The 23,108-nt window shown below is 39.9% G+C and overlaps 2 protein-coding genes across 2 annotated transcripts in view; both read right to left on the bottom strand.

Moving 5' to 3' along the window:
• The window catches only part of LPCAT2 (lysophosphatidylcholine acyltransferase 2), a 31,252-nt gene that overhangs the window by 7,449 nt on the left and 695 nt on the right, over positions 1 to 23,108 (bottom strand). The window contains exons 2-11 of the mRNA XM_017837130.1: positions 17,718 to 17,857; positions 16,538 to 16,755; positions 15,153 to 15,265; positions 12,707 to 12,767; positions 11,696 to 11,754; positions 10,462 to 10,496; positions 8,127 to 8,181; positions 4,784 to 4,866; positions 4,144 to 4,269; positions 2,853 to 3,006 (exon numbers count right to left, since the gene is read on the bottom strand). Coding sequence (XP_017692619.1) covers positions 2,853 to 3,006; positions 4,144 to 4,269; positions 4,784 to 4,866; positions 8,127 to 8,181; positions 10,462 to 10,496; positions 11,696 to 11,754; positions 12,707 to 12,767; positions 15,153 to 15,265; positions 16,538 to 16,755; positions 17,718 to 17,857 — 1,044 coding nt within the window. The remainder of the gene's footprint in view (positions 1 to 2,852; positions 3,007 to 4,143; positions 4,270 to 4,783; positions 4,867 to 8,126; positions 8,182 to 10,461; positions 10,497 to 11,695; positions 11,755 to 12,706; positions 12,768 to 15,152; positions 15,266 to 16,537; positions 16,756 to 17,717; positions 17,858 to 23,108) is intronic.
• LOC108508380 (calpain small subunit 1-like) lies at positions 169 to 2,837 on the bottom strand. The gene has a single exon (XM_017837131.1). The coding sequence runs from the start codon at positions 1,651 to 1,653 to the stop codon at positions 904 to 906; it is 750 nt and encodes a 249-aa protein (XP_017692620.1). The 5' UTR covers positions 1,654 to 2,837; the 3' UTR covers positions 169 to 903.

The raw sequence follows: 23,108 nt of genomic DNA, 5'->3' as shown, positions 1-23,108 counted from the left end.
AAATGTATCTTTGAGAGTTCATGTTATTCCATTTTTTTTTTCTCAAAAGTTGACATCTTAGCCAGAACTACATAACAAGCCAGAGTGGGATGCTGTACCCTGATGAAATTTAACTTGGATAGCCAGAGGTTGATTTGGGCTAGCTGTCTGCTATGTCACTGCATCATTACAGCAAATTTCTCTAAATATAAATGTAGTACTTTAAGTTGTTTGCATTATAACTGTACTAAAGCTTGAAGGAAAGAGAGAAAAGATTAGTTCCTAGAATTGTAGGAAGAAGAAAACTGGTGTAAAAGTAGCCTCAGACAAGATTTCAATTTTGCCCTGGCCAGCAGGTAGAACTGACAATACAACTCAGGTTTTGCTTCAGCAGCCAAGCATGAAAAGCAAATGATTTAAAGGAAATTAAATGATTATGTAAATTCCCTGGTCATTACAGTTATTGCAGCTCTAATGTTTTTCCCCTGTTAGAAATAACTACATGACTCTACCACTGATTGCCTTCAGGCAAACAGACTTTTATTCAAGCTTAGTGACTGCTGACAAATCAGAACAGCAACATCAACACCAAATTTAGGAGCTTTTTATGTAATAGTTATACTCATATACAAGCTACTTTATGTAAAGAAATAGCGAAGCTTTGATCCTTTCAATATATTCCCTCACTTTAAAAGTCCAGAGTTAGTTTTCTGAGACAGGCTTGTGTCCAGACGACAACTTACACAAACCCTTCAGAAAAGCAGACTAATGCATGCACAAGAGGAATCACAACACTTGAAGCTGAGCCATCTACCACTAGCTCCATCTGCCTTAGAACAAGGAAAAGACTACAGTTCTACAGCACAGGATTGTAGCCTTCCCTGTGTATCTTCCAGACGGAGCTTGTTCTTCTCTGCTATGCCTTCAGGAATACATGGTCAGCTGCAGCCAGTCCTCAATGGTCACCTGGATCTGTCCACTTCCATCTCGGTCCAGGGACTTGAAGGTGCGGAACATCCCGTCCAGCCGCACCAGGCAGCTGATGAAGTTGTTGAAGTCCATGCTGCCGTCCTCGTCGGCGTATCTGCGCACGATCACCTGGCGGAGTTCTTCTTTCAGGTGGAACCCTGCAGCCTTCAAGGCGTTTGGCAGCTGAGCTCTCCCAAGAGTGCCTGACTGATCAGTGACATACTGCTTGTACACACACTGCCATTTCTTGATGTTGTTCCACAGGTACTTAAACTCTTCAAAGCCCAGTTTGCCGTTTGTGTCACAGTCCATGACGGCTACCATGCTACGGCACGTGTCTAAGCTGAAGCCATCTGTCTTCAAGTCTTGATGTCTGGAAAGAACTTTGTTCAGGATGTTCCTCAGCTCTGTGGCACACACTTCCATATCATCTCCAGCCAGCTGGGCAAAAAGGCGACGAAACTGCCTGATCTCCTCGCTCTCATAAGCTTCCACATTTGTAAAGTGATTGCGAGGAGGTGGAGGTGGCTCTGGATTATACTGAGCTGCTGCTTCACTTATAAGATTGACAATACCTCCAACAAGTCCTCCAATATTCCCTCCATGTCCACCACCTCCTGTTAGGAGACCTCCAAGGCCACGTGCAAGGCTCCCTCCACGACCACTGCCACTTCCTCCGCTCAGCAAAGCTTTAGCAAGGAACATCGTCAAGATTTACTGAAGGGAGTCAGAGATCCAGGGCTTCTGTAACTCTCCAAAGCTGTATCGTGTCTGACTTGGGCGTGGGCAAAACACAGCTTATCTGCATGCTTAGACTGCACCAGGTCTGTGCATGTCTCTGGCTGCCAGTTAGGTTTCGTTGGTTTCTGTCAGGTGATACACCTGTTTTTCTTCTTTTCTTCTTTGCATGGTTAGCTTTATATGATTTAAGGAATCATTTTAGAGAAAAAAATGATGAGGCTGAAAGCCACGGAGCAGAAGTCTCAAAATGCCTGTGCTCATACCTGAAGCAATTTGAAAAGAGCCCTGCAACATGACCGTGACTGATCCTCAGGTACACTGATCTCCTTAAAGATTAATGCAGCCTTGCACCTGTCCTTGCAATCTTTCATCCCTTCAATTTTTTAGTGAATTGAGCCTTACTTTGCTAGTTCTAGTCACTGGTGCTGTTGTGCCACATAAAGAAAATCAAGGGAGTTTCCTTTGCTCTTATTCTGGTTGCCACACCACATTTCTGGGTGCCTAGAAGATGAATTCTGTGCCTGCTCTAGTCATTGATGCTTCTGGTATAGTCAGAAGGGCATCCACAGAGCAATTTTTGTCATCCTCAGAGAGAAGCAGAAAATGGGAGAGATTGGCACTGACCATAGGAGAAAGCCTAAAGGATCACATTAATGCACGGCCCCCTTTATGGCTGCAGGAGGCCACAGGAGTTAGACTCTTTAGGCAAGAGGAGTCCCTCTGAACTCTAACAGCACCCTTCACAAACACAGCAGGAACACTAGTGTTCTAGTTAACACTGTAGTTAGATTCACTCTGCCTTAAATTATCTACTCACAACTATATCAGTTAATTAAGCTGTCGTATGTACATAACTACACACATGAATACGTAAGCTCAAAATCTGGGCTAGGCAAAAAGAAATATTCAGCCATTACCAGCATGGAGATTATTGTCTGATACTGGTGCAGCAACTTGGTCCAAGAGATGGCTGCCATGTCCCAAGACACAAACTGACCACTGTTTTTACATCAAAACTTACGAAGGAAACTCTAAGAGTCACCTATCTTGCCTACAGGAACTGTTAACCAAGTAGCATTTACTGGACATAATGAATTAAATATCCTTTTGGGATGTGATTTCTAACAAAATATTGCCAATAAGTCAGTTAACCAGCTACTCACCCTGTCAAAGAGTAGAAACAGCTCTTTGAGGACATCTGTAACAGGCAGCTTCAAGTAGTCCGCGAACTCTTCAATTCCAATTCTTCCCCCTTTGGAAGCACTTGCAATAGCAGCAAAAGTATCCAACTGCTCTCTGACATGTTTCCATTTTAGGCTATGCAAACATGAGGGAGAGAAGATATTTCTATACAGCAGTTCTTGGACAGATGGAATTTCAGTAGGAGTGATCACAGTGTTCAAAGACAAAAGACTGCCAAACAGAGCATGCGTGCACTGCATCTCTAATGCTGTACTTCAGACTGGATATTTTATATTAAATCAGCAATTAAGGACTGATCCCCCTGGTTATTAATATTAAAAGCAGGCATTTCTATGCTTGGGTATGTCAGACTTTCATAGAGTAACTTCCCAAACCTAGAATCATCTGTTCAATTACTGGGCTACTCTAGCAGAGAGCTTCTCATTACCATAAATTCAGGTGTAGCATCACTTTGCTGCATCATGCTCTAGGGTGAGTATTTCCTTGAGAGGAAGCAGATCTCAGCTCTATTAGCAGACTCTCTACCCTAACACCAGCATCACTACAGCCTCAGAAGTATCTGATCTCAGCAGAAATACACCACTGCACCTCAGTAAGAATGATTAGTATTGCCAAGTAACTCTCCCAAACAGTTTGACATTATTTATGATTTAGCACATAAATAGTAAGTCAAGATTCACTGCACACATAATTCAGATTTACCCACAACCATGCCAGGTTATTTGATGGAGTTACTGTATGGTTACGCGGTTCAGCCTTCAAATTCCACTGTATCCAGTCAGAAAAAGTTGACATCACTAGTGACACATGGCTGCACAATACAACTACGAGCAGTAAACCACTGGTTGAAACCTCAGGCTGGAGAGGTTTTTTACTTCCTGCCACACGCTGCCAGTGCCTCTCCACTAAAGCAATTTAAATTTGCATCAAGTGCTTAAAATAGGTACTGCTCTACCTTCCTCACCCTCTGGTGAGATAATTCCATAAAAGATTAGAAAAATGTATTTTTCCTCTTGCAACATTGCCCACAAAAATTACTTGGGATTAATTCTTACTGGGATTTTTCTCATCTCTGATTTCCACGTAATTTATGTATGTAAATGTTTATATGTATGCATAAATACACAATATTAAACAAGGCCAAGTCAGTTGTCAGGTAATTTATCCTTTTGTAGATGGCTGTTGACACCTGCAGCACTGTAGTAATTATCTGCAGTAATTAGCTGCTACCAACAGCTAAACTTCCCTTACTTGAGTTTCTTGCTAATTTTGGTGAACTCCACCAGCCCAGCTTCCATGGGTAAAGTCAGCTGTCCTGCTGAAATCATCAGTCTGCAATCTTCAAAGGTGTGATCAGTGACTGGCACATTCAAAGCACTGAAACAAAATTAAGGAAAAAGAGAAATCAATTTCTTACACAAAGATAACTTTTTGTCGACTGTTTCCCTTCTCTAACATGCAAAACAAATGATAATTCATTCTTGCACTGCTTCAAGTAGGACAAAGCAATACATCCTATTTTGTGTAACTGTGAAACCAAGTTATGGCAGTGTCATGATGTTTTACGATTTACAGCCTTGTAAATGCAGCCCTGTAACCTTGAAGAACGAACCACCTACTTAGTCTTACCAAGCAAAAAGAGAGAAATTTATTCCAGTTTTCTATGAATTGAACATACTCTGTTTCAGTGTAAGACGGCCTCCCTTATGCTCCATGTAAAAAAGATCAGGTTGTTCTAGTATAGAAATTTGACACCTTTTAGTGAAAATCTAGAGCAATTTCTACATATAGTACCTGGGCCTTGAATAAATTTAACTTTATGGCTAGGATATATATGGAATTTCTGGATATAAAGGAACAATTCTCAAAGATTTAACCGATGACTGCTTACGTTGCCATGGTTTGTCGGACTCTGTAGGCAAAAAGAATGGGATCGTTCTTTTCTTCCTCAGTAGGAACGTGAACAGGCAGAAACTGAAAGGGATGAGTTATCCAATCAATTCAATAGTCCCCACTTTATTAGCAACATGAACAATTTCTTATTATTGTTTGATGGGGGAAAAACAGGAGAAAAAAAATTAGCCATGCAATGAAGGAACTGGGCGCTAGAGGTCTCAGCTGCCTTAGGAACAGCTCTGGCTCTTCCACCCTCACCACACAAATGAGATTTAGTCCAAAACTACCTCTTAAGGATTGGTAGGAGTTTCTTAAATACGAAAAATCAACCCCCCAGGGAAGTAAAGTATAATAAATGCATACTTTGTTAGAAGACTAAATGATGCACTGGTAAGAATGTGAGTTTGAAATACTACCACTCCTTTTCAAAGATCCTTTGTAAGTGATATTATATTGCAGAGTTACATACAGTGCAATAGTGTATGTAAGAGTTTTAATGTTTTTAAATACACACTGCAGTCTCACCTCCTACCTGTTAAGTGTATCTGTCAGCATGTGACTGATAAGTTTCCTGTACATTTTTCCTCCATGACAAAAACGTTAAGGAATCATAGTTCTGAGTTGTAAGGAGCACATTAAATGGATATAATGCTGTAAAATTTCGGAACTCCAAGCAGAGAGTAAAAAATCCCAACCACCTTCTCTCCTCCTACATCTAGAAAACACCCCAGATATCTAAGTGGCAACATGTTTACTGTTCAGGATTTATTCAATATTAATATGTAAGAAGTTCAAGTACCTTTTCACTAAATTATCCTATAGAGGAACTACTCTCTATTGCAGTGTGAACCAGCATCTGTTTGCTAAGCAGTGTGTGTGGAGGAGTATTTTGCTCTTTCTACTTCAGTCTGAAGTGTTTGCTCACAGCTCTGTTTACTGTGCCTCTTCTCAGCTATGGTTATCATTTATCTGAGTTCTGCTGCTCCCCACCCTGCAGTCTTACCCTGAATTCCTAGAATACAGCAATTCCAAAATTAGATGTTGCTCATGATTCACTGGAAGACACAACTGCCAATTATGTGTCAATATGTTTCTTCAGTGATATTGCAGCTGCTTGTGATGCACTAATATAGTGGTAACTGTCCCATATAAATGCAGGCCATCCTGAACAGCCTTTTAATGTTTGTTTTTAAGGAATGCTTCCTCTTCCTGATTAAAACCAGTAAGTTTATGGAATTGGTTATCTGTCAAATAGCCATAACAATTTTCTGTTTATACTTAAAAGTTGTCTCCCCTGTAAGGAAAGCAGGGCTCCTGCTGTTCACATGAATGCTTGAGATTTTATTCCTTCTGCAAGCAGTTGCCAGCTCTGCTCAAGCTCTGACACAGGTCCCTGCTTATCACAATTCCCCTTCAGAAGTCACAAAACTCTTAAATTGAGAAGGCACAGGCACAATGTACAGACACAAAAAACTCTGTTGTCACTGGGTGAGATGAAGTCATAACTCTAAGAAGTTTATGCAACTGTGGCTCATGGTCTTGAAAGTGGTCATTACATCACTTGAGGCTGAGGTCTTGCTCAGAGAGCAATGTAACTTTCTGGCAGGTTAAACATCACTTCCATCCCCTTCAGAAAACCCACCTACAATTATTCACAAAACCTGTTTGCCAGAAACCACAGCTGGGGAGGAAGAATTCTGTTTCTTGACGTCCTGTGGTGGCATGATCTCACACACACACCCAGCTGCTTATCTGCTGAGGAGTAGTAAGTAAACCTCCCCTGTCAAATCGCAGTCCTGTAAGAAAAATTCTTCACAGCTCTTTCAGGAGCACAAATACTTCTCTGATCTGCTTTTGAACTAGTCTCTCTTGCTATAGAATTTGCTAAATGCTGTACCTTCTGCAGACCTAAAACTCGCTGCCAGGTTCACTACAGTTTGTTAGTTTGACTAAACATGCAAACACACACCCCCCTGGACTGCAGGAGTCCATCACTGCTTATGCAGAGCAGGTAGAAGCAGTGCAAGACTGCTGGGAGTGGAGAAGCTACTTCCTCACAGCATGAGACAGCAACAGAAATGTCCACTCCTAAAAGGAGTAGTTGGATTCCCTCCTTCCCCAGGAAAATCTGCCCCTTCTCCTTTTAGAAACTGAAAGACTTTTGCACTGATGTCAAGAAATCAGTTCCACTTTGGGAACACATGTTCTGTGAAAGCTGCAATTCTTTAAATGTTTCATTTTTTGGAACACGAAATTTATTTTCTAACAGACAAGTCTGAGTTCTGAAGTAGGGGAAAATGTAGCCCTTCCTTCTACTGGAAGGGCTACATTAACTGTTTCTTGCTCCCATGTATATTAATTATGTTCTTCTGTACAAAATTATCAGGAGAATGATCTCCTTACTACAACTTCTAAAAATATGTGTCTATTGCACATATTATACAGTAACAAGATGCTCCCTTACAATGAATTTCATTTTTTTCACAACACAGACTATATGGCTAATTGGTACTAGTAACAACACTGCTGGTATTCACAAGGCTTTGGACAACTTTGCTAAATTCTGTGCTTTGCAAATAAACAGCAAAACCCATCAATTTCTCCCCTTCCTCAGGTCCCTAAACCAACTCAGTCCACAGTGACAATCCTTTTGGTCTGGTAAGGAATGTGAAATACAACACTTAACTGAGGTTTGAACAATTTACCTGGCTCCTCACTACTGTGTTTTGAATGTTGTCTCTCTGACAGGGAGCAGATTGAGTGTGTGTGCTCATGTTATGAAGTGTGTGTGTTGTTTCAGTGGTCATTCATCTGCCATCCTGTGCTGTGCAGCAGATTTTAATGATCCAGGGAACTGGATCATACAAGTACTTGAGTCCTTAAGTAAGCTCTTAGTTGTAGAAAACTGTAAGAGTTCAGTCTGGGAAGATGGTGAGGAAGATGAGGATACTTTGAAGGGATCAGAGAAATAAGAAGGTGGGAAAAAGAAGCTGTTACCTTTAACAGAATGTGTTCTAATTCTTAGTTTTAACATCTGTAAAATGCATGTGGTGATAATTAACAATGATTTTACAAAGCTATAAAGACATTTCTGACAATTTTCTTTTACAAGCTCATCAGAGTTTCTAACAGAAAATAGAGTTTCTAACTCAACATAGTTTCCAACATACACGTGGACAACAAATTAAATTTATTACCCCCTGTGATTCTTTTTCTTGTTTCTAAGATATTTGTTTATTGTTCACTAACGGTGACTAATAATGTGAATAATGCATTTATATTTAAGCAGAAATTCCCTGCTTGTTGCATCTTAGTACAAAAATATTTCCAATTCTTACCTCAACTTCTACTCTTGTGAAGAGCTGACACATTGTCAGTAAGCACAGCACTTTACTGCAAAGAGGAAGAAAAACACATTTTACTTATTTACAACCAAAGCATTTGCATGTCAGTAGATGAAACTTTTTAAAGCACAGAAAAAGCAAAGCCAATATTGGGCAAGATTTTTAAGTACCTTGCAGTGAAGTCCCCTGAAAAGTTGTTTTTGACAATTTTTCTACTGGACTTCTGAATACACCTGCTGCTTGCTCACTGAGGAGGCAACTTGTTGTGGGCTGTCATGCACATTAACCATTCTCTACAGCTCCTTGGCCATGTCCTCTCTCTTTAAAGAGGTGAACACATACTGGATTTTAGGCTTTAAGAGCTTTGATTCTGAGAAGTAGCTTTAATTTATCTCTTATTCTCTCAGCTGCAAAATGAGACAAGTAACTTCCTTATGCAGAACTGAAGCAAGCATTTTTTAGTATTTGCTAGTAATTTTGCAAATAACAGTGGTGTTTACACAGATGGGTTAATGAAGTGTCAGTATGTTTGGGGCCTTCAGTGCTTTTAGAAAAAGTCACAAATTTTAGCATCAACAGGTAGAGTAGGGGGAGAAAGAAACTGCTAAAGCACATAATCATTCTACTTCTGAGTTGTTCTTTTCACTGTGATTTTTAAGCAGAAATTCATATTTGCTCCTTACTTTCCATCAGGTACATTATAATAGAAAAACTTCAAGCAGTTTTCTGTTCTTGTTTTGGACAAAATAAAAAGAATCCTTTCAACCTTCTGTGTGAATCCATTCTTAATGCTTGATTTTCTAACACATAAGACTAGGTATTCCTCCCAGCAAGGCACAAAAGTAAGAAAGAAGTAGTAAGTGAAAGCAGAACTGGGTCAGCAGGTTTTTGAGAAGGAGACTGGTACTGTCCCATCCTGGCTGCAACATCCAGGAAGTTTTACAAAGAGTGTGACAGTTCTGCATTTTGTGATCTGCAGGTTTGTGGGGGGGTGTTCCTCTCCTTGCTCCAGTTATCTTTGTTAAGAATCTCTAGATTCTTCTCCATCCACCCATTCCATTCCTGTGGGTTTGCCAAGCAGTTCCTTTCATCTTCTCACAGGTTTCAGTTTGAGCCTTCACCATCCAGCCACCAGGCTTAGAGCATTCCTCAGTTCTGAGTGAATGGGCAGCCTCCTCCCTCCCACAGGAATACCTCTGACTGCATTTCTCCCTTCACCCATTCCTACACCATCTCTCATAGCTGAAGACACAGCTCCATTTAAACTTCCAGTGTAAATCCTTCATAAAGGAAATCTGTATTATGTCCTGTATTTGCAGAGTTCATTACTCTCAGTATGCTGATAAACATAACAGCAGTAATAATAACAGCAAAAGATTCTTGGGAAACTGAAATGACCATTTTCATCGTGTCCATTCTGTAAGTGTGCAGCTGTTAGGATTAACTAATGACAGTTTAAAAGGTGCCTGTGGTCTACTCCACTAGTTCAGACATGTTTCAGAATTAGTTGCCTTAAAAGTGTTACTCACTTAGTAAATCAGTACTACTGTACTTAGATATATTACATATTCCACATGAAAATTTGGTATATGGATACTGCAAATGCACATTTGAATGAATGTTTATAAGGTGAAAAGTAATTCCCAGACATATTTTCAGTGCAGTTGTGAAGGTTTTTTAATACTTTAATAGTTTTTTAGCATATTAGAAGGCCACCTGTGTTGAGAAATAAACACAGACCCACTGCCTGATTTATTAAAGTATTTTTTCATTATTTGAATGTCAAATAATATATACAGAGCCTTTTCACTGAGATCTTAAAACAATTGCTTTTCTTGAGTCTGTCAAAAATAAAAGTCTGAAGAGGAATCCTTGATGTTTCAATGGGGAATTATGGGGAAAATGAATACTTATGTTGGTCATCTTCATTTACTCTCATATGACAGCAAATGATACGGAGGAATGAATAAACTGAAATAACATTTATTTTTTCTTGTTTGTATACCATATAGGAATCTGTAAACACCTATGGGTTTTGATGACTATGAGTGTTTCCCAAAGAAAAAAAAAAGAATTTAAATCTTTTGCTCCAGTGTAACATGCAAAACAGGAGAAAATTAGAAAAAAAAAGGTTGTCAGAGCAAACCCTTTCCCTAACCATTCAGATATGAAACCTACTGCATGAGAGCATTATCCCTAAGTATTTCCCCCTCATAAAAACAGATCTAGAAGAACATGTGTCTCAGCTCAGTGGAATCTGTTTGGCAGAATGTTTAGCAACAGGAACAAAAATTCTGTATGTAATTTTCAGTAGGATTAAGAAACTTACAATGAATAGCCCTGCCATGTCCAGGTCACAGTATCCTAAGGAAAAAACAAAACACAGAAAGGTATGACAGAACCAGATGCAAGTTAGAGAGCAGATAAGTTACAATTTAAAACAGGCACGAGTTTAGTAAAAGAAGATGATGGTTTCATAGTCCTGTAGTGAAAATAAATACAGGTGTTATGGCAAATAGGATTCCTTGCTTTAAAAATTTGGAAATAAGCATGGCAGACTTTTATCAACAATTGGGAATAACGTTTACATAGTTACTTAGATATTGTAAATCATTCACTCTGATCCAAACAGCAGAAAGTGGGAAACAAAAACACTGGTAAGACTTTTTAAGTGAGCTTCACCAGTCCCTTTAGAAAGGCACCCTCATTAATATGTCTGATTTGGTTTTTAAGGACATTTCTGCATAATCTATCATGCTTTTTCTTTGCTTTTTTTGCTTTCCTTTTTTTTTCTCACTCTGTTACTTTTATACATAATCTTTACAATGTATACTGTCAGAACCTTAAATCCTATCAGTGAATGTGATACCAATCCCCTCGAGTGGTTTACTTTTGAGATTCCTTTGTAAAAGGATTATACAAAGGAATCTTCATAACTAACAATAACAGCAATTATGTTTTTAATCTTAAAAAACATTATGAATTAAAAGTTTGGTCTTTTCTGGACTGGTTGGATGACCAGATAATTAAAAAAAAGTTAAAAAGGTCCCAGACTTACACATGTCAGTGAAGCAGAGCCACACAAGGACTGTTGCATGAAAAGAAAATCTGCAAAGCTGCCCTCCTGAGGTACCTGAAGGAGGGGTGTTGGATGTTCAGGGATCAGCTTTGCTCTTGTTCAGAAACTTTGAAAGTCCCTTTGCAGTAAGACTATCTTGAGCTTAAACAAAAAGGATGACTAGTTGGGAAATTGTGTCCATTTTAGACCGCGAAGTACAGACTCTGTGGCACTGCAGGAAGTTTCTAACTTCTGCTGCAATACTTTCCTGCCTTCCCTCTCCCTTCAGCTGAGGAGCCCAGCAGTAAGTGTTTCACAGTCAGAACAGCAACTACACCACGGGGACACTTGGGAAGCCTGGCTGCTTTCAGGAGCTCTTCAATGCTAAAGCTCAGGACAATACATTCTTAGTGACAATGCAAAATATTTATCATGTAAAGTACCATGTAAGTCAGGATTTTGACTTCTGTATTACTGGTTAGTGACAGAAGAATGTTCTGCTTACCAGCTTGTTGGGGTATCGCAGTAACACAGGTTGGACAGGGACTCGTGAAACAAAGGCACCTGCAGCCACAAATTAGAACTGATTGTTATGACTGAGCTTAATGCAGCAATTGAGAGTCTTAAGTGCTTCATTTTAGACCTAGTATCTAGCAGAAGACATTTTTAAAAAGGCAAGGAGAATGAGAAGTATTATTATTCTTGTTTAGGGTTTTTTTTGTTGTCGTTTGTTTTGATTTTTTTGTTTGTTTATTTGTTTTTAGATCAGCAGCACAACTAGCAAGGTGTCAGGACAGAAAAGGGTTAGGCTCCATTTCAAGGAGAAAGCTGTCTAAGATTCCTGGATTGTTCAAAGTAATTTTCTGTGTATTATCTCCCCATTGATTGGCATTCATTTCAAAGGATTAGATGCTCACAAGGCTGTTGAACATTTCCTGACTCCTTCTCTGTTCTGTTATGTTCATAAGTGACGGGGATCTGAGCACACAGCAGTGGTTTGTAACTTTGCTACCTAAACAGTTAAGAAAGGAGAGCAACATGGCTCTAACTGTGCAACACAACAATCTAGTGATCACTGATGCCATCTTTAACACCTTCCTGTGTTAAAAATCTATTGTCCTGGCTCGCTAAGCACTAGGCAAAGACATTTCATAACCTGATTGCACAGCAAAATTTACAGGAATCTAAGGTTGCACAACTGTAAGCTGAGTTCATACGTTCATCTCATAACAATCACAGTTACCTTTATGGGTAAATAAATTAGATGAAAACTGTACCCAGAAAAAAACCCAACCAACTAATTATATATGTCATAGATATTTTGCAGCCTATACAAATCAGAAAAGTAAGCTGTCTAGTATAAAAGAGGGGGTTTAGTGCTACTGAAACTTTAATAATGTAAGGGATTACTATAGTGCTGTTGTGGATGATGTACCTGCAGAAGTACATCCTTACTACAACTACATATTAATAATCACAGATTATTTTCCAACAACAATGTGACAAAATATCTCACCTTGTTTAAATGTGATCAGGCAAGATCGGTTTGTGCAGGTGCCTTCTGGGAAAATCAGTATCTTGGATTTAAAGAGAGAGAAATATATATATATATATACATCCACATATTTCATAAAAAGATTACACTTTAGCTTCTGTTATGCACAGGCTGACTTTATGCAAGCTCTGTGACCTGTTGTACTGTATCAGAAGAATATCATCACTGTTTCAAAAGGAAATGAACAAATAAATGAAGGATGCTCACAATATTATTAACCTGGCCCATCTTAATTTGAAAAAAAATGCTTTATAGGAGAGGGGAATGGCCTTTGTAGTACAAAAGACTTTAAGTGTTTCACTTGAAATTTTAGTGTTGGTAATGATAGGAGAACTGTTCCTCTCCTGCTGCCAGCAGCTCCTTATATAACTGGGCTGACAGGAAGTGCATGAGGTACTTGAGCATTTACAGGCACAGATGTCATCAACACGAGTGAGATTCCAGCTGGGATGAGATGTCAGCTTGAGCAGCAGCAGCAAAAGGCACAGAGAGCATGTGTGTCTGTGAGGCAGAGCTCTGGAGGCATCACACCCCACAGCAGCCTCTGAACCTGAATGACTCACACACCCCAACACCCAGAAGGTTTCTGAACTAGTGTCTGAGATACTGCATGAGGTGCACTGTGAGCTGCAGTGGGACACACTGAACCCAGCCCCCTGTGGAATATGGGAAAGCTTTGTATTTCTCATATCACTACAGGATCATGAGCAGCATTCCAAAAACACCTCAGGACAAAAACTGGTCTGGATTGAGAGTGTTCAAGGTGTGCTCCCAATTCAGTCCAAATGAAAAGGCCAAGGCTAGATGAGAAAGGGCCTCAGTAGGTCACACCCAAGAGACACAGACTGTTCTCAGGTTATGACAGAGGCAGCTGCACACACTGATTTACAATCAGTCCTCTAGAGATTCTGTCATCAGAAATCATTCACTGGGGCTATGGACACAAACATAGGTATGATTCTGCTTAGCCTATGTCCTAATCCCCAGAAAACAGGTTGATCAAAGAGTAAGTAATCGTTCCCTCCTTCCTCTTTGTTGTGGTACAGGGTTGGAGAAGCCCTAATCAGAACCTCATGCTATTAATAAGGGTGCCTAGCCTTTTGTGTTTGGGTTTTAAGAGGAGGGAAGAGGGAATCCAGCTGCTCTTTCTTTTCTATCATGCTAAGAGAATGCAGCCCAGGCACGCTGAAGATGGTATGACAGACATCATCTTGTGGTCAAGTTTCTCAAGAAAAAGAGAAAAAAAAAAGAATAGGAGGAAGGTGTGGCCAGGGCACAGGACTAGGAATTACCCAGTGACACCCTGAGTTGTACTGCTGACTCTGTCCTGGAGATTCCCAGATGACTTGACTCATGGACTATTTATGCCATAATATATATGTAGGTATTATCCCAAGTGCAGCACTGGTGTGGAGCCCATTTCCCTTTCCTCCCCATTCTGCTTTCAGCAAAGATTAGGTCTACCAGGGCATTCATCCATAACAGCTTAGCAAATCTTAAGCATCAGTGTAGTTTGTAAGCACAGTATTTAAAAAAAAAAAGTCTTCTTAGCTTTGACATGTGAATGTTTAAAGTCCTCCCTATAACTGACAAATTGAAAAAGATAATGGAAGCTCTAACAGTGTTTACAGCAGCTTAGAAAAATGCATTTATGAGTCAAATTAATGTAGCCAAAATGCTAAAAAGCTTTTTGTAAGGTGCTTATGAAGTGTCTAAACAATGCCATTACAAAAAAAAACCTGTCAAGTGTTGGTCTTCCCTACTTGAATGGTCTCTGTTTCTGGAGACTGTTCAGAAAGTAGAGCAGTAGACAGCAGGTTTAGCTGTCACAGAGATACCTGCTATTGACGTCTATTATTTTCACTTGCATCTTTTACTTTTCTTCAAAAGCCGTTCAGTGGAACAACAGTGAAGGAAAAGTTAACGTTTCTTACTTAGTCATTTAGGAGGTATCCAGCTATGACTAAAGACACCTTGTGACTTTAGCTACTGAACCAGTCACTTTCAGTTTTTATTTTAAGGAAGTTAACCCTCAAGAAATCAAGAACTAATTCAAAACACAGAGCATGACTTTATACACAAATATGCAGAGGATATCTTTGGAGAAAGGCCTTGTGTCAATGACTATATTTTTTCAGCAGCTTGGCGTGACAGTGTATTTGTAGGTTTAGAGCATTATTAACCTAAAGAGCAAACTGAGCTCCACCTCAGCTATTCTCTATGTGAAGAACTGCTGTTTTGAGCTGTCTGTGCTGGAGCTTGGACAGTCTGGGTTACCCATCTCACCAACTGCTCATCCCCTGACTGTTGTGAGCACAGCTTCCCAACCTGGCTTCTCACCCACGAGCTGCCTTCAGAATACTGACTCACATACACCAAGGCAAGTCTCCTGCTGTTTATTTATTACCTGTGGCCACTGGCCTCTGGATAATGCCCGTTTAGTTATCTCAGCAACCGTGCTCTTCCGGGAATCAGGGTCTTGACGAGAAACTGCTACAGGCTGAAGGGAACTCAAAATTGCTGTGAAAGAGATAAAAAATAGGTGTCTCATACTGGTGTTGAGAAAACACATGGGTTCAGGGCTTCCTTGTAGCAAAAACTTGGTCTTGTACCAGGAGACAGACTCCACATAAACAACTTCTAGACTAAATTGATAAGAGTATTATTATTCTCCTCCTTCTGCAAAATGGGAAGTAAGACACAGAAGACACAGCTACACTGCCAGCTGAGGAGCTTTACAGTAATTATAAACATCTGAAATTCAGCCAAACACATTCTAATAATATTGCTGTTATTTTTCACTGAGCATTTCCACACAATTCTAAGAGAGGGACCTGACAGGGTCTCTACTCATGGGCCACACTCAGGCCTAACTCATGCAGACTGCACCCAACAAGTAGTTTGAGCCTTCCATTTTCAGTTACATAGTATGCACAACTTCTGTGTTAATTACAGAAAAAAACCCCTTCATTTAATCAGGAATTTGCATCATAATGTGTGGACCTATTAAAATGTGATGAGACCTGATAAAGAATTATTTTCTATGTCCCAGTCCTGTGCTTTTAAGTTAAAATCCATATATTATCTGTTAGCTTATTTTTTACAAAGACACTTTGCTATGTTGCCTGCTGAGTTTAGTTCTGAGTTACTGTATAGCCAGCAGGAAGTCTACAGCTGATTCCAGCAATAATGAAAACAGAGATTCTTTTTGTGCCAAAAGGAGGAGAAAATAATAGAAGCATGAGTCATCTGATCTTTTCCATTCTCTGCATTTCCTTTTTGAGTAACTCCTCTCTTCTTCCTTCCTGGTCTTGCTCCCATTAAAAAAATCCATAACAGTGCCTACAAGTTTAAACTTATAAATGTGGTATTTTCCAGACTGCTGTAGTTTGGGTCTATTTTTGAAATAACCTTCACCAATTTGTGTTCTACATTTATGGGCCACACTGTTAAAAGACAGCAGTCAAAAATTTCTTGAGCTACCTACTGGGAGAACTAAAGAGAAAGCTTCTAGCCTGAGCAGTTGCAAAACATGCTTTCAGTATAAAGCCAAGTTTAAAGTGATATTATATTTCATACCTGAAAAGAAACAGCATACTTCTAGACATATTTACCAATTCAGAAAGATAACGTCACAGAAATTTCACTGGAAATAATTTGTCAGTATCTTTGGAATCTAAGGACTTTAAAGTCTGCCTCTAAATCACTTCAAGAGGTTAAATTTTTGGCCCAGTGTCAAGTTGCTGACTTGTAACTTTTTTGTTTCGCTTTGTTTTTTTCATGTATACTTACTGCCAAATACCGGAGTGGACAGGTTCTCTGCTCTAGACACTATTGATGGCATTCCAGTTAGGGCACAAACAATGGCATCAAAAAAGCTTGAATGAGGAGCTGCAACAAAGATTGGGGCTTCTGGGAGACTTGCTACTTTCCCTTTTACTTTAACCTGGAAACCCATTATGAAGAACGCGGTACGAGTTAGGCCTGACAGGGTTGTCCGGATCATCCTCCTTGTAAACAGAAACACAAAAATATCATCCATCTTACAGTCAGTATTTCTTCTGTACTTTAAAAGAAAAGCCCATAACAGATTTCCTAGTTCTAACCAGCACTGGGGCCTGACACAGGGCAGCGGGAAATGTAGGGCTAAAGGGGAAGTAGGGAAGGGAAGATCACCTTTTCCTGATGAAACACAAGGCAACGTGCAGCACCTTGTGAAATCCTCCTCCCAGGTACACTATTTCTCTTGCCATACATATCATTGCAGCATAACATTATTGTGAGGGGAGTAATTAGCAGATTCAGTGGGTTTTTTTGTAAGAACTTCGGTAACTGATACAGTTCTTTTACCAACCATTTTAAACACGTAAGATTAAATGACAGTGTTCCCTTACTGAAATATGTTCCCACCATAAGGGACATGTTCCTTTCATGGGACTCTGTAATCTCTTGGACTTGTAAGAATTCATTTCCTGTGTCTCCTCCTCCTCCTCCTTGCAGCTACAATGCACTGTAGCTAAAAGAGAACTTCATTACTCTGAGGTCATAAGCTGAGTGACTGAAACCCAGAACCCACAGAAGCAGCTGTAAAATACCACTTCAAGGGCAATGCAGCTAGCAGAGGAGCTGTCAAAGCTAATTTTGTCATAGCAGAAATTACAAAAGCTACACAGAAACTCAACCTACATAATGTTACGAAATACTTTTCTTAATGAGTTTCTTTTCTCAAATATTTCTATTAGTATTATTAGTAAAATAAGTTCTGGCTTACAAACAGCCTATAAAGATTTTTATACAAATTTCTTTTTAGCCTCAAGACAACTGAAAATCTACCTATTTAAAAAGCTCCACTATTGTAAAATACACTCATTAAAAAGCTGCTTCCTCTAAATGGGTAAAACTAAGATGTCATTGAGGAATCCTCTTTAATCAAAAGGAGGAGTGAGAGGGAAGAATGCTTTAGACCTTTTACCTTCTCCATCCTTTCAGTGGCACAGATCCTCTTCCACGCTGACAGAATATTGCAATTGATGCAAACAGCCAAGCTAGCAGTAAAATGAATACGATGCATGTGGCACGGAGGGGTAGCAAAATAATCCCCTGCAGAACACTCTGGAAAAGGAGAGGGGAAAAATCTTAAGAAATGGTATCAGCAGGAATGACACTATTATCTGTGTAGTTACCTTATAAGGACTTTAAAATACTGACATTATTGCTATGTGATTCAGTAAGGAAAGCATTAAAGATTAAAGGTTCTTATGGGAAGTCATTCTTGGTATTTCATTTTCACTTTTGAGTTCCCATTTCAGGTAGAACTGGAATACCTGAGTATTTAGGTTTTTGGCTTGGATGTTGTTAGACACAAAGAGTAAACAACATTTGTTGGCTCTAGTTTATATTTGGTTCAGTCTGCAGCACACAACCAGCTTGGATGACCCTGCCCAGCTGACACATATCTCCACTCCAGAGTCTTCTGCCACTAGCTGCCTGTCTAGAAGCCAAGTGGGATTGTTAAGATGACTAAATTGTACTCTTGCCCTTTCAAATGACAAATCTCATGTTGAGTCACAATATTGCTGAAAGTGATCCTCACCACTGCTTCTGGGAGCTGTGCACACACAACACAACATCATTTCCCCTAGCTGGGACTTAAGCAAAATGCAGTTTTCAGCTGCTCTGGGTGCAAATAATCCTCAAATATCATACTCAGCACCTCTCAAAGGAATTTTTAGCTTGCATTTTTTCATGCACAGCTCCAGAAAACAGGTGTACTGGCACAATGTTGCACCACAGGCAGCTTTGGTGCAGGGAGAAGTTCTTAATTGTTTTATCCCAGCACATTAGGTTAGAAACTATATCCTGAAGGTTGGCTTTTATGGTGCAACACATCACTGTGCAGATTGAGCAAGCCCAGGTCTTTGGGAGGCAGGTGAGCTGTGTTAGCAGGTGCAAGTCATAGCAGAGCATTCCTGGTAAACCAGTAAAGGGTTCAACTCCCTTTGGCACCTAATCCAGCTCAGCTCCCACTCACTGATGAGGACCAGCTCGTGTGCAAACATATGCACAAAACAATACATACCCAAGCAGAACTGTAATAGTGATTTTTTTTTTAAAATTTATTTTGGCTATGTTTCTAAAAGTCCCTGAAAACTTGCATGAGAATGTATCATTGGTCACAGACTGACAGCTCTACCATTTCAGATATATGGGAGAAGTTACTGAAGAAGAGTTATGTGAATTTAGCTTCTGCTTGTGAGCTTACGATTTTTTATGCTTTACTATTTTTTAAGAAAGTCTACAACTGAACAGCAGTGTTACTTTCTCAAAATCAGACTTTCTAGTCAGCTCTTTAACAATGGCCTCTTACTCTAGAGAAAAAGCAAGGTTTTTAATAAGTCAGTTTTACAAAACATTTTGCAACTTCCTAGAGTTGTGATTAATAAGCAACACATTGTATTTTAATTTACATATTTTCTTTAAAAAGGAACAAGTGTTTGTAGTATATTTGGAGAATAAGCATCTTAGTGTATTATTTATCCAATTCCTTGATTTAGTCAGTTGCTTCCAATTTTCCTTTCACCAGCATGATCCTTTCCCTCCCCACCAAATCCCTTCCACCTTCATGTAACATCCTCTTATTGTCCTCTTGTCAATATTCAGGAGAGGCTTTGCCATCTGGCTCTAAACCCTCTGACATGGATGAGGATTAAAATGAATTTAGGCCTTTGGGACTCAGTTCTGTGACAACAGACCAAACAAGACAGGGGGTACATGTGGATAAGCATGTGAAGCAGGTACACTTTATGTTCTGCAAGCACTGCCATATCATGTGTTTCCAGGAGAGATCTGAACACTCAGGTGTGGTTATTTCCTTCTTTTATATAACAGTTCTATATAGCTAGCTATGGAATTTTAACCATAACTTAATGGACAAGAGGAAAAGGACTGCTCTGGATCATGAAATGGGTTTGATAGCTGGGCATAACAGATGTGACCCTGGAGATCTATTGCTCCCACTTGCTCTGGTGCCAGTTGTGGTGAATCTGAAAAAGTCAGGTAGGAAGTTAAACCAACCAAGACTCCTTGCTTCCCTCCCAAAATTAGATGTGTCTTTTTTTCTCTACATGCATCTTCCTGTACTATGATCTATAGTCCCAGTTCAACATTTCAGCTGCATTCAGTTATCCTAAATGGGCAGCATAAGCATAAATCTGTGTGTTTTGAATTAAAGTAACTTTTTTCTTTATGGAAAAAAGAATATATATGCACTGAACTACAATGAAAAATAAAGGATGCAATAGCAAAAACAATTCCTTCCTCAAAACTTTAATAAATTCATTAATCTATTTCAGGCAGATGCACAGGTGGTACTGATTTGCTGATGCAAGCTATTGGCTTTCTAGGTCAGTGAAATGAGGCAGAGTTGGTTTCTGCTTCATCAGCTACAGACTAGGGTAAGAAAAGGACAGAAAAGAGAAAGGTCAAGGTAGGCTAGAAAAGAGAAAGCATAGGAGAAAAACATACAAAAGAAAATACAGAGTTTAGTAACTACTAAGTAGGGTCGGAGTCACTCCAGTTTCTGTGTACAGTAATCACAAAGAAAATAATTCTGAGTCATTCAAAGAACCTCTTCCTGCATATTGAATCATCTGTGTACTTTCTGTTTACTGTGTCTGTAGTAACTGCATATCCTGTCACTGCAATTCTTGCAGACAGTCCTGGCAGTCCAGGTCCCACTCCCATAGCTGACTAACCCTTGATCAGTACATGGGATTATGCTGTCACTGATGGCAGGAACCTGGGAAGGGGAAAAGCAGGTCTACCAGAAAGCCACAGAATTCAGTTTGAAATTCAGCTGCTGTCAAGTTGTCCAGGATTCAGCAGCAGAGCAGGTTGGGGACCAGAACAAAGCCCAACTCCAACTGAACTCCTCTGACATCTGTGCTCATATGGACAGTCCCCCACTGCAGCATATGCTGAGCTAGGCAGGGTCTTCTGTGAGTGCCCAGAGGATGTCACAGCTCTCAGGCAGTCTAGCTGCTTGCTTCCAAGCATGGGGTTAAAAATACTGCTTTTAGCATGCTGGTTGTGCCATTACATAGTTGCAGAAATCCACTGAGCATCTCTTCAGAATAAAGCGGAATCCAGTAATGACTTAACTGGAATTTGTGCTTTGCAGTCGCAGTTCAGAAGTTAGGATGGCACGTGAACAATCAGGATGAACAGAACTAAAACTAAAAACCAGAAAAAAATCTCGATGATGAATTGCAGCCAACTTCAGTCAGAGGATGGAGATCAGAAGTTTCTGAACAACTGTTTTAAGATCTTGTTTGGCACATGTAGATGTTTAGCACAGCAAAACTGATTTTTGCTTTGCATATTCCAAAGAATGGCAGAAGTCTCATTGGTTGGTAAACTATCAGCAGTTCAGGGACTGGCAAGAAATTGTAAAATATTCTCACTCCACTTTTCAGTCTGGCTACAACCTGTTCGTACATTTGAAGCTGAATGAAATGCAAACAGCTAGCCTGTCTCACTTTCAAGCACTGTTCCTCAGCCACACAACAGCCTTCACACTGAAGGAGTTCACCAACGTATGGAAATCCTATTTTTGGGGTCCCATAGAGGGTTTTGAAATGGTATGTTTTCATTGGTATATGTTAAAGGAATAGCATAGAATAGGGAGGATATAACAAAACTGTCCTTTAACATGCAAGAATGGAGAAACACTACACTTGACATAAATGGAAAGAGAAGGGACACTTCCCTTTTTTGGAATTTATAGTAACACTCTCTGGTAAAGCCATGATTCCCAGCTGGTTTGACTGACACTGCTGGGCAATAGAGGAGCAGACAGGACAAAGCAGTCAGTAGGAAGTATCCCAGTCTTTATGACTGTAGGGGGCAAAGAACAGAAGGGAACAACCCACAACATGAGAAGGTTCTCTGTCTTGTGATTTTCTGCTTTGCAATTCTGTGACTACTACAGTTTTGCTCCTAAGCTGACTAGCACCAGGCCCTGACCCAGCCAGGTTCTTTTCCTTCCAGGTGCATTATGGAGCTCCGTATGGAATGCATCTTGCTTGAAGACATAATTATATTTTTCAACCCTACCTCCTGAGGGAAAAAAGTAGAATATATTTATTACAGCTAAAACGGTAATTGTAGCTTAAAAATGCAAGCTTTCGAAAGTAGTCTGCGCATCCTCTAGAAAGAACAGCCAGCATGGAAAGCTGTCCATGTCTGGAACCTCATTAAGAAACTAGTTTCCTTACCTCAGGGTTCATGCCTAAAGCTACTGATTCAGATGCACTTGAAGTGTGTTCCAGGCTGCTAGTAAAACATAGGGGATAAAAGGATTTGAAATTGTTTTCCAGGTTTCTCACATTTCCTCCACCCAGTTACCTTCAGGGCAAACATTGTTTATAACTTGAAGAGCTATATGAAACATAAAATATTTAGTTGTACATCAGCCTCAGATATTTACAAGGATCAGCAGAAAATGCTGCAATTCCACTTATATGTTGATGTCCTCATTGTCCTCACTGATATGTCAGTTTATGTTTGGTTCATCAGCTAATTTTTAGAGCCTGTTTTTAAAAATTAAAGCCCAGGAATACTTTCTGCTTTCTTAATTGCATGAGTATCCTGTAAGTCTTGTGTGTGCTTGTACACAAGCCATACTGGGACAGCATTCAGGTCAGATCACCCAATGATGCCAGTCAGTAACCCAGTGGAATTTGTGGACCCTTTTTTGTTGTACAATATATGTATGGAACCAACCTCCCCAACCCCAAATCAGCCTAAAGAAAGCTAAGCATCTGAAACAGGATGACTGAAAAAAAGTTACTTTCTATTTTAGCTTTTCATATCAGAGAGAAGTTATCATCTTTATTCTAGAGCTGAAGTACCTGATGTAATGGATTGATGGACAGTGTTTCATTCTTGAAACAGGACTCTTGTTTTCTCTAGGAATGATGTGTTATTGGCAATGACTGCGCAAATATTTTCAAAAGCTTGTTGTAAATCTTGTGCCAAAAGTTTTAAGTCAATCAGCCTCTGCGTGTGTGTGTCGAGCAAGCATTCAGTTTGTGGACTCTGGAGAGTGCTGGCTTGAAGAACTTAATTTCAAAAAACAGTGACTTTTTTTACAAAAGTGCATCTTCGACCGTTTACAAAACTTCTTCATGTATGTGCTCTCTATCTCTAGACTAGATCAGGAAGCAAACTAGAGGGGAAGGAAGTATTCTTAGTCGCTGCCTGCTCGCGGCCAAGCCAGGAGCGGTAGATGTGTGACAGTGTCAGGGTCGCTGCCCTTCCCTCCGGGCTCGGGGGTCGCGGCGGCGCCGGGCCCCGGCAGGCG

The sequence above is a fragment of the Lepidothrix coronata genome, unplaced genomic scaffold, assembly GCF_001604755.1.
Source record: "Lepidothrix coronata isolate B3197 unplaced genomic scaffold, Lepidothrix_coronata-1.0 Scaffold292, whole genome shotgun sequence".
Lineage (NCBI taxonomy): Eukaryota > Metazoa > Chordata > Aves > Passeriformes > Pipridae > Lepidothrix > Lepidothrix coronata.
This window is presented reverse-complemented; position numbering and strand designations above follow the sequence as displayed.